The 16,400-nt window shown below is 42.9% G+C and overlaps 1 protein-coding gene across 6 annotated transcripts in view; it reads right to left on the reverse strand.

Moving 5' to 3' along the window:
• Nucleotides 1-16,400, reverse strand: part of Dgkg (diacylglycerol kinase gamma) — a 211,045-nt gene that overhangs the window by 119,439 nt on the left and 75,206 nt on the right. For all 6 annotated transcript variants that reach the window (XM_041677986.1, XM_041677988.1, XM_041677985.1 and 3 more), the window contains 2 exons: nt 11,724-11,894; nt 840-889 (listed from right to left, as the gene is read on the reverse strand). In XM_041677986.1, the coding sequence (XP_041533920.1) occupies nt 840-889; nt 11,724-11,894 (221 nt within the window). The remainder of the gene's footprint in view (nt 1-839; nt 890-11,723; nt 11,895-16,400) is intronic.

A 16,400-nucleotide genomic window follows, 5' to 3' on the forward strand; every position in this document is an offset into this window, starting at 1 on the left:
GGCTCCCTGAGTAGCACCAGACATTGTAAACCCTCAGTAAATGGATGCTTGTGGTCTGCCAGGTTGAAGACCACAACCCCCATCAACGCAACAGTGTTGGAGAGGCCACAGGATGCCAGGGTAGGGAGAGTTGGCATGGCTCGTTGACCTAGTGGACTTATTTCCCCTGTCCCTCTGTCCCTCTTTCATTTTCTCCCTTATCCCTCCCTCCCTCTCTTTTTCCTTCCTTTTCTTTTCTGATTTCAGTTAGCCATACACACTTCAATCTGAGATCCTTACTGTTTGGAAGCCCTTGCAGTCAATCATGACCACCAGGTTTGGATCCAGGGCCTCCTTCTTTCTTGGACTTTTCTCTCTCTAGCCCTCCTCTTGCTCTCTGGTCCTGACCTGTTCTTGCCTCCTGCTGAAGGGGTGAGGTGTGGGCACAGGGTTCGGAACAGACAGGGCCAAGTGGGCTCCTAAGCTTGGGTAGATAGGAAGCTCGCCAGTAACCTTCCTCTTCTCTTCTTGCCCTGTCTTGTTGCTTCTCTGCTCCCCCACTCTTGACCCCTGGGTCCCAGCAGGAAATTTCAAGGGAAGTTACATTTGATGAAAATAGAAAATATCTCCCTATCCTGATATTGTGTAGTTCCAGGCTTCTCGTTCTGGAAGAAGGAACATTGGACTCTGTGCTCTACAGGCTGACTCATGGGAAACAGCAGGCAGGAAGTTTGTTCATGGTCTGTATCCCTTAGCCAGACCTGCAGTTCCTGTAGGGATGGAACTGGGGTGACTGGATGCTCCCATCACTGTCACTACACCCCTACTTTCCCCAGGGCTTTGTTGAAGTGAAAGCTTACCGCTTGGTCTAGGAGTCCGTTTTCATCAGAGTCGTAGAGACGAAACATGACTGCAAGAAACACACAGGTTAGGCCCAAGGTGCCTTCCAGGAATCAGTACGGTTGATATTCTACTACGCCCATTTTTAGCCTAGATCTTGGCAACATCGGGGCATGGGCCGTTACAGACAGCTAGCCCTCTAAGGGACAGCTTATGACTTCTTTAGGGAAGAGGTGAAGCAAGGGAGAAGAGTGAAGCCCCCTGGGTTTTCGACCCTTCTGAGCAGTGACTCTGTGGCACATGAGATCCAGGTCACAAGTGGGACTCCCCGGAGAGCATGCATGTCTCTCGGTGTCACCTGGACACAACTTAAAAACCCAGCGGCTGGGTGGGCGGAGGCACCAAAATTCGAGCGGGACTTTTGCCTCCACTGCACAGACAAGTGCAGAGTCAGGCACGCTGCCATCTTGGTGTGCGCGACCGCATCTGGGATAGCAAGGAAGTTATTCTCCTTCTGGGGTCAGTCACACTATCCGTAAGATGGAAACTGTAGTATTTCTTCTAAGGGATCATAAGGATTAATGGCTATGGTAATCGATAGGTCTGAAAAGGTAGAAAGCATTTGATAAATTATTTCTCTTCATTTTCTTTTATTAGTGAATATTTACATATGACATTTCTTAGGCAGCAGATACTGCTGTATGCATTTAATTGTAATGACCCTGTCCTATGTAATAATGACACGAAGCAGTTGCTGCTGCAGCAGCCACGGGACATTCAAGATGTTGACTTTTCTGAATCACCCTTTATCCCAAATGCTAGGAACCAGGAACGGTTCAGATTCGTGGAATTTTTTGTATTAGGAAGTATTTCATATAAATAATCAGATATTTTAGGGAAGGGGACATTATCTAATTCTAAATTCAATATTATATTATATAATATTTCTCACATATTTTCCATACATAGCCTTCAGGAAATTTTAGGTTATATTTTTAGTGTATCCCAATTTGATTGCAATCTAACACATGAGGTCAGACGTGAAAATTTACACTTATGACGTAAGTAAAGTCTCAAAAGTTTTGGATTTTGGAGCAAGCGTCAGCATGCTGCATGGAACTATCTTGTTAGCCACAGGGAGGTGAAGTAGACAGGAAGGTCTGGGAAGGATTGGGACTAAAGACTAAGTGTTCACCGACACAGTTACATTCATCCAAAAATGCAGAGATGTGATCTCTGGTTACTGTGATCTCAAAAGTAAGCAGGGCAGGGAGTGAGCTAGACATTTCTTCCCTTGCACGCCATGTTTTATACGCTCACCCTGCGGGAGTCCCGGTCACCGCTCAGCACAGGCTGTCTGCTCACACGATGCTACTCTTAGAAAATCATTTGCCTCCAGATGTCTTAAATGCCCTGCACCGTGTATGTTCCCCCTGCCTGGTATGTACCTGACTAGAGTTTAAGTTCTTTAAAAGTAGGGTCATAGCCTTCTCATTCTCTCTGGTGCCTCAGAATATTCCAGCCAGGGGCACACAGTACATGCTGTGTGACGGAAAGATCAGAGCGTCCACTACTATTGTTCCAGGACAATGGGGTCACGTGAAACGTGTTCAGACACCTTTCTTTTAACTCTCCCCTAGTTTTACACGTGTGAAATGAGATAAGCATGTCAGCCCTTTCAAGGCTATTATGAGACTGACAAAAAGTGAGAGGATGGATTCACAATACTTAGCAAATAAATATATGGTGTTGCGCCGATGGGAGGTGCTCTTGCCTTGACACTAGGTGGAGTTTCAGGGATGGCGTCCAGAAAGATGCATGTTTAGTTCTCAAAATAGAGACACTTGTTTTCAGTCATTAAGACGAGGGTATGATTTAGACTGATAGGTTAAAAACCCAAACCAATGACAACGCTGAATAGTTGACCCTATCTGCACCAAAGATTGTAAGGGAAAATATTAGCTGAAAATGGAGAGGGAGCAAAACTTCAAAGGCAGTGAAAAGAGATAATGGTTAATGACGGTGTCTGGGCTCAGTGGGAAAGTGAGCCAAATAAACAGTGAGCATCCATGGCTAACTGGGGGAAATGTGAAAGCCGGTTATTTCTGGCAATAGTGTGATAGCATTGTATTTGAATCTGACAGTAGTGTTGAGTTTTCACTTAAGGACGAGTGTGATCTTAGAGGTATAGATTGAACTATTTCCCGATGAAATCACGTGATTCTGGAGTCTGCTTTGAAACAATCAGAGCAGAGGGATGGGGAGGGGGTGTATTCCCAGAGCAAGAGTGATGGTAATGTTAGTGCTAATGGTAGAGACTGTGGGGCTCACACATAGTGTTCGCTGAACCCGCTGCCATTCTCTGAAATTTTCTATATTAAAAAATATTAGACAGAACTCCAGATAAGCTCTCCCTCACAGACCGCCCCCTGTCCCTCAGTGCTTGCCCAGCTAACACCCAACCGTCTTCTTCTCTGTCCCCATAGCCTAGCCTCCAACTCCAGCAGAGGACTCTTGGCTGGACCAGAAGCCACACTGGCAGCCGGAACTCTGGCTCCCAGCTTGAGTGGAATCCCCCTTGCTTGGTCAGAGGCCAACGTGGGTGGGGACTCCAGCCAGAAGACCAGAAACCAAGAATCAAAACACCCACCCAACAAAGACAAACTCAGAAAGCGGCACCTAGACCTACAATCACCCCAACCCCAGGTGTCTAGATGCCAATGTAAGAACATATTCAATAAAAGCCAAGGCAACATGTCACCACAAGAGCCCAGCAACCTACTACAGCAAACCCTGAATATTCCTACATAGTTGAAGCACAAGGATATACCTAAAACCAACTTGAGGAAGATGCTAGAGGTCCTTAAAGAGGAAATGAATAAATCCCTTAAAGTAATCCTGGAAAATACAACCAAAAAAATGGAATAAGTGAATTTTTCTCTTAAAGAAAGAGAATTTTCTCTTAAAGAAAGAGAAATTTTTAAGAAAAATTTTCTCTTAAAGAAAGCCAAGCAAAAACAGACAGATGAAGAAAACTAATAAAACTGTTCAAGACTTGAAAATGAAAACAGAAGCAATAAAGAAAACACAAACCAAGGGAATTCTGGAAAAGGAAAATCTGGGTAAGTGTTACAAGGAGTGGGGCCCCTTGTTTATCCCTGCTGCCTGGCTAGCTTAGCCCCCAAAATAACCACTCAGAAACCGTATTAATTAAAACACTGCTTGGCCATTAGCTCTAGTTTCTTATTGGCTAATTTTTACATCTTAATTTAATCTGTGTATTGCCATGTGACTGTGGCTTACTGGCAAGAATCTAACCTGCGTCCGTCTCAGGCAGAAGGTCCAAGGCATCTCCCGCTTTGCCCTTCTTTTCAGCATTCAGTTCTGTCTTCTCCACCTACCTAAGTTCTGCCCTGTCAGGCCTAAAGCAATTTCTTTATTTATTACCCAATTAAAGGAACAAATGAACAAAAGAACCTCCTACATTAGGTAAGTGAACAGGAAATACAGATGCAAGCATCACCAACAGAATACAAGACATGGACAAGAGAATCTCAGGAGTCGAAGATACGATAGAATAAATAGATACACTGGTCAAATAAAATGTTAAATCTAAAAGCTTCCTGACACAAAACATCTAGGAAATCTGAGACACCATGAAAAGACCAATAGGAATTATCCTAAGAATAATAGGAATAGAAGAAGGAGACAAATCTCAGCTGAAAGACCCAGAACATATTTCAACAAAATCATACAAGAAAATTGTCTTAACCTAAAGAAGGACATGTCTATAAAAGTACAGGAAGCATGTAGGACACCAAATAGATTGGAACAAAAAAGAAAGTTCCCCTTGCCATAATAATCAAAACATTAAACATATAGAACAAAGAAAGAATATTAAAACCTGCAAAGCAAAAAGACCAAGTAACATATAAAAGCAGACCTATCAGAATTAAACATGACTTCTCAATGGAGACTCTAAAACCCAGAACAGCCTGGACAGATGTCCTATAGATTCTAAAAGACCATGGATGCCATCCCAGAATGCTATACCAGCAAAACTTTCAAACACCATAGAAGGAGAAAACAAGATATTCCATGATAAAGTCAAATTTAAACAATTTAGTCACAAATCTGGTCTTACAGAAGGTACTAGAAGGAAACCTCCAACTCAGGAGATTAACTCTACTCATGAAAACACAGGAAATAAATAATCTTATACTGCTCTAACCCAAAGAACACACACACACACACACACACAACCATCACCAAACCAACAACTACAACGAAATAAATTAACAACCATTGGTCATTGCTATTTCTCAATATCAGTGGACTCAATTCCACAATAAAAAAACACAAAGTAACAGAATGGGTGCAAAACCAGGATCCATTCTTCTGCTACATATACCAGAAACCCACCTCAACATCGAAGATAGATGTTATCTCAGGGTAAAGGGATAGAAAAGTATTTTCCAATCAAATTAGATCTAAGTAACAAGCTGCTGTAGCTATTCTAATAATTAACAAAATAGTCTTCAAACAAAAATTAATTAAAAGAGGCAGAGAAAAACACTTCATATTCATTAAAGGGAAAATCCACAAAGATGATCTTTCAATTCTTAACATCTATGCCCCAAGTGCAAGAGCACTCCTGTCTGTGAAGGAAACACTGTGAAAGCTTGAATCACACATTGACCTTCACACATCGATAGTGGGAGACTTCAAAATCCCACTCTCACCAATGGGCAGGGCATCCAGACAGAGCTAAATGGAGAAATACTGGAGCTAACAGATGTTATGAAGCAAACGAACCTAACAAATATCTGCAAAACATTTCACCCGAACACAAAAGAATATACCTTCTTCTCAGTGCCTCCTGAACATTTTCCAAAATTGACCACATACTCGGTCACAAAGCAAATCTCAACAGATGCAAGAAAACTAAAATAACTCTTTGCATCCTATCAGCCCACCATGGATTAAAGCTGGATTTCAACGTTGCAAATAACTGGAAGTCTACAAACTCATGGAAACCGAACAACTCCCTACTGAAGGACAACTGGGCCAAGGCAGAAATAAAGAAAGAAATAAAAGACTTCCTAGAATTCAATGAAAATGAATGCACAACATACCTGAATTTATGGGACACAATGAAAACCGTGCTAAGAGGAAAGTTCATAGCACTAAGTTCTTTCATAAAGAAATTGGAGAGAGATCATACTAACAACTTAATAGCACACCTAAAAACTTAAGAACAAAAAGAAGTAAGCTCACCAAAGAGGCGTAGATTGCAGGAAATAATCAAACTGAGGACTGAAATCAACAAAATAAAAACAAAAAGAACAGTACAAAGAGTCGATGAAACTAAGAGTTGATTCTTTAAGAAAATTAACAAGACAAACCCTTACCTAAACTAACTAAAAGGCTGAGAGAGAATATAGGAATCAACAAAATCAGAAATGCAAAGGGGAACATAAAAATAGATGCCAAGGAAATTCAAAGAATCATTAGGTCATACTTTAAAAACCTGTACTCCAAAAAAATTGGAAAATCTAAAACAAATGGACAATTTTCTCAATAGATACAACTTACCAAAGTTAAAAAAAGATGAGATAGATCATTTAAATAGATATACAACCCCTAAGTAAATAGAAACAGATATTAAAAGTCTCTCAACAAAAAAAAAAGCCCAGAACTAGACAATTTTGGCACAGAATTCTACCAGATTTTCAAAGAAGAGTTAATGCTAATATTCCTTAAATTAGTACACAAAATAGAAACAGAAGGAACATTGCCAAATTCATTTTATGAGGCTATAGTCACCCTCATACCCAAACCACAGAAAGATTCAACAAAGAAAGAGAATTATAGACAAACCCCCCTCATGAACATAGTGCAAATACTCAATAAAATACTCATGAACTAAATCCAAGAACACATAAAAAAGATCATCCACTATTATCAAGTAGGCTTCGTCCTCGAGATGGTTCAATATATGAAAATCAGCAATGTAATCCACCATATAAACAAACTAAAAGAAAAAACCCACATGATCATCCCATGATATGCTGAAAAAGCCTTTGACAAAAACCCAACACTTCTTCATGATAGGAGTATTGAAGAGATTACGGTTAAAAGGGACATATCTAAACATAATAAAGGCAATTTACAGCAAGCATATAGCCAACATCAAATTAAATGGAGAGAAATTCAAAGCAATTCCATTAAAATCAGGAACAAGACAAGGTTGTCCACTCTCTCCTTATCTATTCAATACAGCACTCGGAGTTCTACTAGAGCAATAAGACAACAAAGGGAGATCAAGGGGATACAAATTGGAAAGGAAGAAGCCAAAGTAGCATTATTTGCAAATAATATGATAATATTTATAAGCAGCCCCCAAAATTCTACCAAGTAACTCCTATAAACAGCTTTTATGAAGTGATTGGATACAAGATTAACTCAAAGAAAAATCAGTAGCCCTCCTATATACAAATGACAAGTGGACTGAGAAAGAAATCAGGGAAATTACACCTTTCACAATAGCCACAAATAATATAAAATACCTTGAGGTAACTCCAACCAAGCAAGTAAAAGACTTGTAAATGACAAAAACTTAAAGTTTTGAAGAAAGAAATTGAAGAAGATCTCAGAAGATGGAAAGATTGTCCATATTCATGGACTGGTAGGATTAACATGGTAAAAATGGCCATTTTTATCAAAAGTAGTCTACAGATTCAACACAATCCTCATCAAAATTTGTTTTTTTCGAGACAAAATTTCTTTGTAGCTTTGGTGCCTGTCCTGGAATTAGCTCTTGTAGACCAGGCTAGTCTTGAACTCACAGAGATCTGCCCGCCTCTGCCTCCTGAGTGCTGGGGTTAAAGGTGTGCACCACCACCACCTGGCTCCAAAACATTTTTTTTTTACAGACCATGAAAGAACAATGCTCAACTTAATATGGAAGAAGGAAAAACACAGGATAGCAAAAACAATCCTGTTTAATTGAAGAACTTCTAGAGGTATCATGACCCTGATTTAAAGCTGTACTACAGAACTATAGTAATAAAAACTGCATGGTATTGTCATAAAAACAGACAGACTGATCGATGGAATTAAATCAAAGACCAGACATAAATATACATACCTCTGGACACCTGAGTTTTGATAAAGAAGTCAGAAATACACAATGGAAAAAAAGAAAGCATCTTCAACAAATGGTGCTGGTCTAACTGGGTATCAGCATGTAGAAAAATGCAAATAGATTCATATCTATCACCCTGCACAAAACTCAAGTCCAAGTGGATCAATCAGATACACTGAACCTAATAGAGAGTTAGTGGGAAATAGCCTTGAACGCACTGGCACAGGAGATAACTTCCTGAACAGAACACCGGTAGCTCAGGCACTAAGATCAATAATCAATCAGTGTGACCTCTTGAAACTGAAAAGCTCCTGTAAGGCAAGTAACACCTTTATTGGACAAAGCAACAGTCTACAGACTGGGAAAAGATTTTTTTTTTTGCCAACCCCACATCTGACAGAGGGATAAAATCTAAAACATATAAAGAACTTGAGAAACTAGACATCAAAACACCAAATAATGCAATTAAAATTATGATACAGATATAAACAGAGTTCTCAATAGAGGAATCTCAAATGACCAAGAAACACTTAAAGAAATGTTCAACATCCTTAGCCATTAGGGAAATGGAAATCAAAACAACTGAGTTCCATGTTACACCTGTCAGAACGGCTAAGATCAAAAACCCACAAGTGACAGCTCATGCTGGATGATGGAGAGGATGTGGAGTAAGGGGAACACTCCTCCACTGCTGGTGGGAGTGCAAACTTATACAGCCACTTTGGAATCAATATGGCAGTTTCTCAGAAAATTGGGGATACTCTTGGGCATATACCCAAAGGATGCTCCAACCTACCACAATGACACTCACTTGACTATGCTCATAGGAACTTTCTTTATAATAGTCAGAAACTGAAAACAACCTAGATGCCCCTCAACCAAAGAATAAAGAAAATGTAGTACATTTACACAATGGCATATCACTCAGCTGTGAAAAAGGATGGCATCATAAAATCTGCAGGAAAATGGATAGAACTATAAAAATTCATCCTGAATGAGGCAACCCAGATCCAGAAAGACAAACATGGTATGTATTCACTCATAAGTGGATATTAGCTGTAAAAGGATAGTCATAGACCCAGAGAGGCTAGATACCAAGGAGGCTCTCCTTGGGAAGAGATTTTTTGGGTGGGTGAGGATAGGAACAGGAGTGATCAGGCAGTGTGTATGTGGGGGAATGCAGGGAGAGTACTGGGAGAGACAACTGGAATTGGGGGGCATTTGGAGGTCACTGTGGAAACATAGTGCTGAGGGAACCCCCTGAAGTCTATGAGAAGACTCCTAGTAATGGGGGATACAGAGCCTGAACGGGCCATCTTCTGTAACTAGGCAAGACTTCTGGCAGTAGGACTGGGGCATCAAACCAGTCACAAAACCAGCCTACAATATGTCCTGCCTGTAAGATGTGCTGGGAAATGGTGTCACAGAACTTGTGGGAGTGGCCATCTCATGACTGGTCCAACTTGAGGCCCATGCCAAGAGAGGAAGCCCATGTCTGACACTGCCTGGACGGCCAGGAGCCAGAGCCTGGATAGCCTAGAGACCCGAGACAGAACCAAACATGACTGGAAAAGAAATCAATAACATGATTACTAATGATATCCTGCTGTGCTCACAGATCAGCACCTAGCTCAGCTGTCATCAGAGAGGTGTCAGCAACTGGTGGAAACAGATGCAGAGACCCACAGCCAAACACTGGAAGGAGAGAGAGGGAAGATTGTAGGAGTCAGAGGGCTCTAGGACACCACGAGAAGATGGCCCACAGAATCACTTAAGCAGGGCTCATAGGAACGCACAGAGACTGAAGCAACTATCACAGGTCTGAGTCAGATCCTCTGCATATATGTTGTGGTTGTTTACTTTAGTGTTCTTGTGGGATCCCTAGCAGTGAGAATAAGATGGCTCTGCCCCGGGGACTCTTTCCCTCCTACTGGCTTGCCTCATCCAGCCTTGCTGTGAGGGGCTATGCTTAATCTTATTGTAACTTATTATGCTGTGCTCAGTTGATGTCCCTGGGAGGCCTGCTCTGTTTTGAAGGGTACCAGAGGAGGAGGGGGTCTGGTGGAGAGGGAGAGGGGGAGGCAACTGGGAGGAGTGGAGGGAGGGGAGACTGTGGTCAGGATGTAATGCATGCGAGAAGAAAAAAAAAGTCTGTATATTGAAAAAACAAAGCATAATTGTTCTCTCTTTCTGTTGGAAAAAGTCAGTCTGAGTGGCAGTGACATGAAGAATTGACGCATCCACCTTGGCGACCAACACACAAAGATGCAAAGCCCTCCTAACTGTTGGAAATCATTCGATAATTTCATTTTTAACTTTAGCCAGAACAGAAAAGAAATCTGCTACATTTGACCAAACTAGCACTGAAGACTTGCATCCCGAAGTCCCCCAGCCTAGGAGAGAGTTTAAGCTCAGCAAAGGAGCCAGTTTGTCAGTTTGGGGTTGGCAGAGTTAACCTTTGCCATTCTTCTCTTGGTAATAATCTTTGTTGACTAGTCTTATTAACTGAGTTTTGACTTTTACTACAAAATTTATTATTTTGCTGCTACTTGAGTTCCCAAGAGAGGCAGATATAAGATGAGTTCTGTAACAGGGTCCTTTTACCCACTCAGAAAAGCATGCCGATGACTCTAGAGGTCAGGAGAGCAATCTGGAACAGTTCTTCAAGGCCACAGGCTCTATCTGCCTAGCTCTTACTGTGCTCCTGAAGGCCTGTTTGGTTTTATATTTTATATATATATATACATATACATATTCAATAATATATATTCAATAATTCAATAATATTATATTTGAGACAGGGTCTCACTATGCAGCCTTGGCTGGCCTTGAACTCACTATGTCGAGGAGGCTTTCCTTGAATTCAGAGATTCACCACAGGCATGTGCCACCATCCCCAGCATCTGAAGGTATTTTTGAAACTGACTTTGAAGCACCACGAAACCAAACCTAACTCTCCTGCTGAGCAAAGAGCTCGAGCATAGGGATGAGTGGAGAGATGGAAATAAACTCTACCAAGATTGAGGCTTATTAGAGATCAGGGAAAGAAAGATGGTGAAGGGAGGGAGGGAAGGAGGGATGGAAGGAGGAAGAGAGGAAGAAGGTAAGAAGGAAGTGGAAAGGGAAGGAAGGGAGGAAGACAGGAAGGGAGGAAGGCAGGGCAGGGAGGGCTGTCCTGGTATGCAGGCATAGGCCTTTAATACCAGTACTTGGGAGGCAGAGGCCGGCCATTCTCTGGGAATTCAAGGCATCCTGGTCTGCATAGTGAGTTCCAGGATAGCCAGGGCTACATAGAGAAAGCTTGTCTTAAAATAAATGGCATAAAATACAATAAAGTAATGGTAAAGAACAGGGAGGGAGGGAAAGGAGGAGGACATCCTATAGTTACGGAGTTCTGGGCTCACATAGGGGAAGAGCAGATGTTGAGTATCTTTTCTTAAAAAAAAAATATTATCAGGGTGAAGCAGCAGCTTTCTACTTAGAGGAACCCAGAAGGCCCTGCCAGACAAAGCAGTCTTGAGACCTTGCTAGCAATCTCTCTCTCTTTCAAATGGCCAAGGTCTCAGATGCCCTTCCCAACTTCAAGGTTGGCGCTGTGTCCTGGGTAGATTCTAGGACATGTTGTTGTCACCGCTAGTAAAGAGTCAGAGAAACCTCCCCGGGGCCCAGGTGCATCTCCAGCGTGTGAGGAATGATGGGCAGGAACCTTGGTCTTCCTCGGGGAAGAAGCTGAGGCCATAGGCAGGTGAGCACCTACATTCTAGCTTCTCCTGAGGTCTCCCCGTCTCCAGCAGGGACAAGTAACACACGACATCCTTCAGGTACACCACGGGAGCATCTGGGCTTGAAGACAGAGCATCGGGATCCTCCCATGGGGCCACGGTCTCTAGGTCTTTAGGCGGTGCTTGTGTCTTTTCCATCTTTGATTCTGAAAGACAAAAGGAGAGCATCTAAGGACCTTCACGTCAGTAAACTTTAACCCTTCTTATGGTCCCAGCTTCTCCATGGTTGAGGAGAGAATATTCTAGGGGTGTCAGAAAAATGTAATTAGTGCATATGATGTGGCATGGTCACAGAAATCCAGGCTGTAACGTTTTCCATGAATGGCTTCATTTTTTGATCCATTTAGGACTGCATGTCCTTGCAGAAAGTTTATCCATTCTCTGAGTTTCCAGGAAAGACAACAGTGTGTCCTGGTGATAACACAGTGGACAGATAAATGTCACTCACCATACTGCGCTCAGTACTTCATTTGCAGAAGTAATTCTGGGTGGGCTTTCACCACATTCCTACCCTTCCTTAGCAGGGGACCTGAAGAGGCCTTTAGTCAATGTGGCGTCCCCAGATAATGGATGTGCACTGTTGACTTGAGGCAACAGTGTCAAGGACCAGTGCCTCAGACCCATGGCAGTGCAGAGCCTTCCTCTAGCTTAGATGTGGATGCTCACAGTGCGTGCAGAACTAGTTTATATGTGGATGCTCATAGTGCGTGCAGAACTAGTGCAGATGTGGATGCTCACAGTGCGTGTAGAACTAGTTCATGTGTGGATGCTCATAGTGCGTGCAGAACTAGTTCATGTGTGGATGCTCATAGTGTGTGCAGAACTAGTTTATATGTGGATGCTCACAGTGCGTGCAGAACTAGTTCAGATGTGGATGTTCATAGTGCGTGCAGAACTAGCTCATGTGTGGATGCTCATAGTGTGTGCAGAACTAGTTCATACGTGGATGCTCATAGTGCATGCAGAAGATGTTCCCTGTCGTCCATCCACTGTGTTCACCTCTTGGAGATTGCTACCCTACAGAGAGCACATCTACTGAGTTAGTGAAGCCTGTCTCCTTGTTCAGCTGATGGAGGAAGGTCATTGGCTAATAAAGGAACTGCCTTGGCCCATTTTATTGCTTAGAAAATAGGTGGGAGGAGTAAACAGAACAAAATTCTGGGAGGAAGAGGAAGTGAGGTCAGACTCGACAGCTCTCCTCTCGGGAGCAGACGCCTCAGAGAGACGCCATGCCCCGCTCCCGGGATGAAGCTCCGACCCAGGATGGACATAGGCTAGAATCTTCCCGGTAAGCACACCTTGGGGTGCTACACACAGATGATTAGAAATGGGCTAAATTAATATGTGAGAATTAGCCTAGAAGAGAATGGGCCAAGCAGTGTTTAAATGAATACAGTTTGTGTGTTGTTATTTCGGGCAATGCTGGGAATGCAGCCCTTCCGCCCCTATTACTACATTCAGCTGTATGTAATAGTCCTGTCTCCTTGTTTATCTGAGGTAATGACCCCACCCCCTTGATCAGCTGCTGTGCAATAACTCTGCTTCCTTGTTTAACTGTAGATGACAAACACTTGGCAAAGCTTCTGGGTTGCTGTGGCTTCCCCATCAGAGCCTAGACGGCCTAATCCTAGCTTCTCTGCACCTCTGCATCTGTCTGTCTTTTCTTCATTCCCTCACTGCCCCAAGTAGGTCAGTCCCTGGAGCCATGCGAGGATGTGGTATCTCATAATTCATTTCTGAAAATATAGTTAAGGACAAATGAAGAGACTGATATCCAAAAGGAAAACCCTACTGACAATCCCATTTTCAGAAACTAGGAAACCTTAACTATTTGCCAAGGAAATGCCGAAATGCTCCACGAGGAAAAGCTTCCCCCACACTCTGCCCCCTAGTTCAGAAGTACAAAATTCGTTATCAGTGAGAACAAGAGGGGTTTCATTTCACTATGCGAAGATGATTTCCTCAGGTACTTTGTTCTTTCTCTCCGCGGCTTGGCTACTTTCATACCCATGAGAACTCTTTTCATAGGCGTATGCACAACCCACAGGACACAACTGACTAGGGGCTGAACAGAACCCTTGCCAGTGGGCAAGCCCATGGAGGCACCATGATGCCAACAAGCAGTGAGCGCTGTCAGCGTGAACAAAGGTGGAGGCAGCCTCGATGGCAGTGCCTTCTGGCACCTCACATTATTCAGAGAACCAAAGAGCCACACGATGGGAGGGAACATTCCACCCTGGGACAGCAGAGCTGAGAGAGAAGGTCTGCCCTGTCCCGCAGCATGGGCTGTTAGAAAGGAGTTAGCTGTCATTCAGACTGACTGTAGAGGAGATGAGAGGTCTCTGCATTACAGAGGGACCATGCAGAGACCATGGCAGAGCCGACAAAACCCAGAATGGAAGACAGAAGACAGGGGAAGAGAAAGCTTCACCCAGAAGTCTCAGAGGGCCAGAGGTCTGAAGTTAATGTTCTATTGGACAAGACACTGCAGCTGCGGGAAGACATAACCTCTATTAAGTAAGGGCGGAAAGCTTCTAAGGTGACCCGGAAGTGGTAAAAAGAATTTGAATGAGATAACAAGAGAAATAGTGAGGTGGGGGAGATTGAGATGAAATTACTTCTGCAACCAAACTACTAAAATTATCCCTGGAAGAAATGACACGGAAATTCATCCAGAAATGTGGAAAACAAATGAGAACATAGTCCTTTGTACTGGGGAGTCCCTAATGCCACAAGTTACATCTGTGTGCTTAGGCTATTCATCCATTGGAACACCATGAATGGCTTCCACTTTGTCTATACCTCAGAGTAACACCAGACCAGATGTATTGTCCCACCTGGCTCAGCTGGTACCTGGACAGTAGCAAATGTTTATGGGATGTTATATTTCAAGTAGGGCCCTTGAGGAAATGGGAGGCAAATGAGAGACGAGATGCTGGTTGGCATCTTAGCATCTGGAAGAAGTTTCCATGTGGTACCAGGGTGGGGGGAGGGGGCACTCTGGCAGATCCTGGCATTCTCTGTGAGTTGAGGAGGAGGTGGGAGCCCAGAGTAGAGCCTAGACAGACAGACAGCCACCCACAGATATGTACAAGGTCATCTTCAGTTCTATAACTGAGTGGGACTTGTTCCTCCCTGGGGAGGAAACTGCCAGAGGCTGGGGAATGGGATGGTTATGGTTGGGATGGGCGTAGGGGAAGAAGCAGGACACGAGGGACAAACTCTGGGATCAAAAGAAAAGTCAGAATGAATGCTCATTCTCAGCAATGGGGTAGAAGGCCCCAGAATCCACATGTTACCATGGAGGACCCCCAAAACTGCCTCAACAGCGAGGTAGCAGCAGCTCTAGAGGTTTAATGGTATGGAAACACTTGTGACTATTTCCAGAGACTCTCACTTTGCCCTAAACAAGCATAAAGATATTTGGTGAAATAAAAAAACTGTCCATACTGTACACAGCATTGAAGAAGAATTGCTAAGGATGTTATACAAATTCTCCAAGAAAAATTTAAAGGACAAGAATCCTACCCAACCCACGGAAGAAGAGCAACATTGCTGCGCTGCTCAAATCAGAGACATCACAAGAGGTTGCATTTCAACATTCTTTATGAACACAGATGCAAAGGTTGCACAATGTTAATATATCAGATAGAAGTTAGCAGAGACATAAATAAATAGATACCATGTTAAAGGATTAGACCCTTCAAGATTAGATGGTGTTAAGATACCGTTCTTTCTGATTTTGAGTTCAGCAGATTGCTAAGACACAAGAGCAAAGATCAGCCACAAGACAAACCGCATTGAACTGCGTTTCACAAAAATTAAGAAATTTTGGATATAGGGGCTAAAAGCGTTTCTTACTCCTGCAGAGGATTCAGATTTGGTTTCTAGCATCCACGTGGTGATTCACAACTATGATTACCCAAGCTATAGGTGTGATGCCCTCTTCTGACCTCCATAGGCACCAGACATGAGCATGGTACAATACATATATGCAGGCAAAACATCCATACAGGCACAGTTCACATAAAGTAAAATAAATTATTATTATTATTATTTTGGTTTTTTTGAGACAGGATTTCTCTGTGTTGTCTTTGGTTTCTGGAACTCATTTTTTAGATCAGGCTGGCCTCGAATTCACGGAGTCAATAATTCTTTCAAAATACTAAAAAATTTTGTTCTACGGAAGACACTGTTAGGGCCAGGGAGATGATCAGTGGGTAAAACAAAAACTTTGAATGTTTTTTTTTTGTTTTGTTTTGTTTTTTTTTGTTTTTTCGAGACAGGGTTTCTCTGTGGTTTTGGAGCCTGTCCTGGAACTAGCTCTTGTAGACCAGGCTGGTCTCGAACTCACAGAGATCCGCCTGCCTCTGCCTCCCAAGTGCTGGGATTAAAGGCGTGCGCCACCACCGCCCGGCTTGAATGTTTTTTTTTTTTTAAGGATGATTCATAGATGACCCTACTGAGCAGGTGACAGGAAGTCACCAGGAAAATGCAATCCCAGACCACAGTGAGATGCCGCTCTTTGTGTGTCAGAGCAAGGAGAAATGACGATGTCGATGAAGGACTGAGCGGCAGGGGCCTGTGTGCAGCCAGGTGTGTAAATAGCCCAACAGTCTTGGGACGAGCTCGGCAATTTCCTTTGAACTGAC

Source organism: Microtus oregoni, unplaced genomic scaffold (assembly GCF_018167655.1).
Source record: "Microtus oregoni isolate MIOR12 unplaced genomic scaffold, Mior012 000029F_ref0000214, whole genome shotgun sequence".
In the NCBI taxonomy this organism is placed as follows: Eukaryota; Metazoa; Chordata; class Mammalia; order Rodentia; family Cricetidae; genus Microtus; species Microtus oregoni.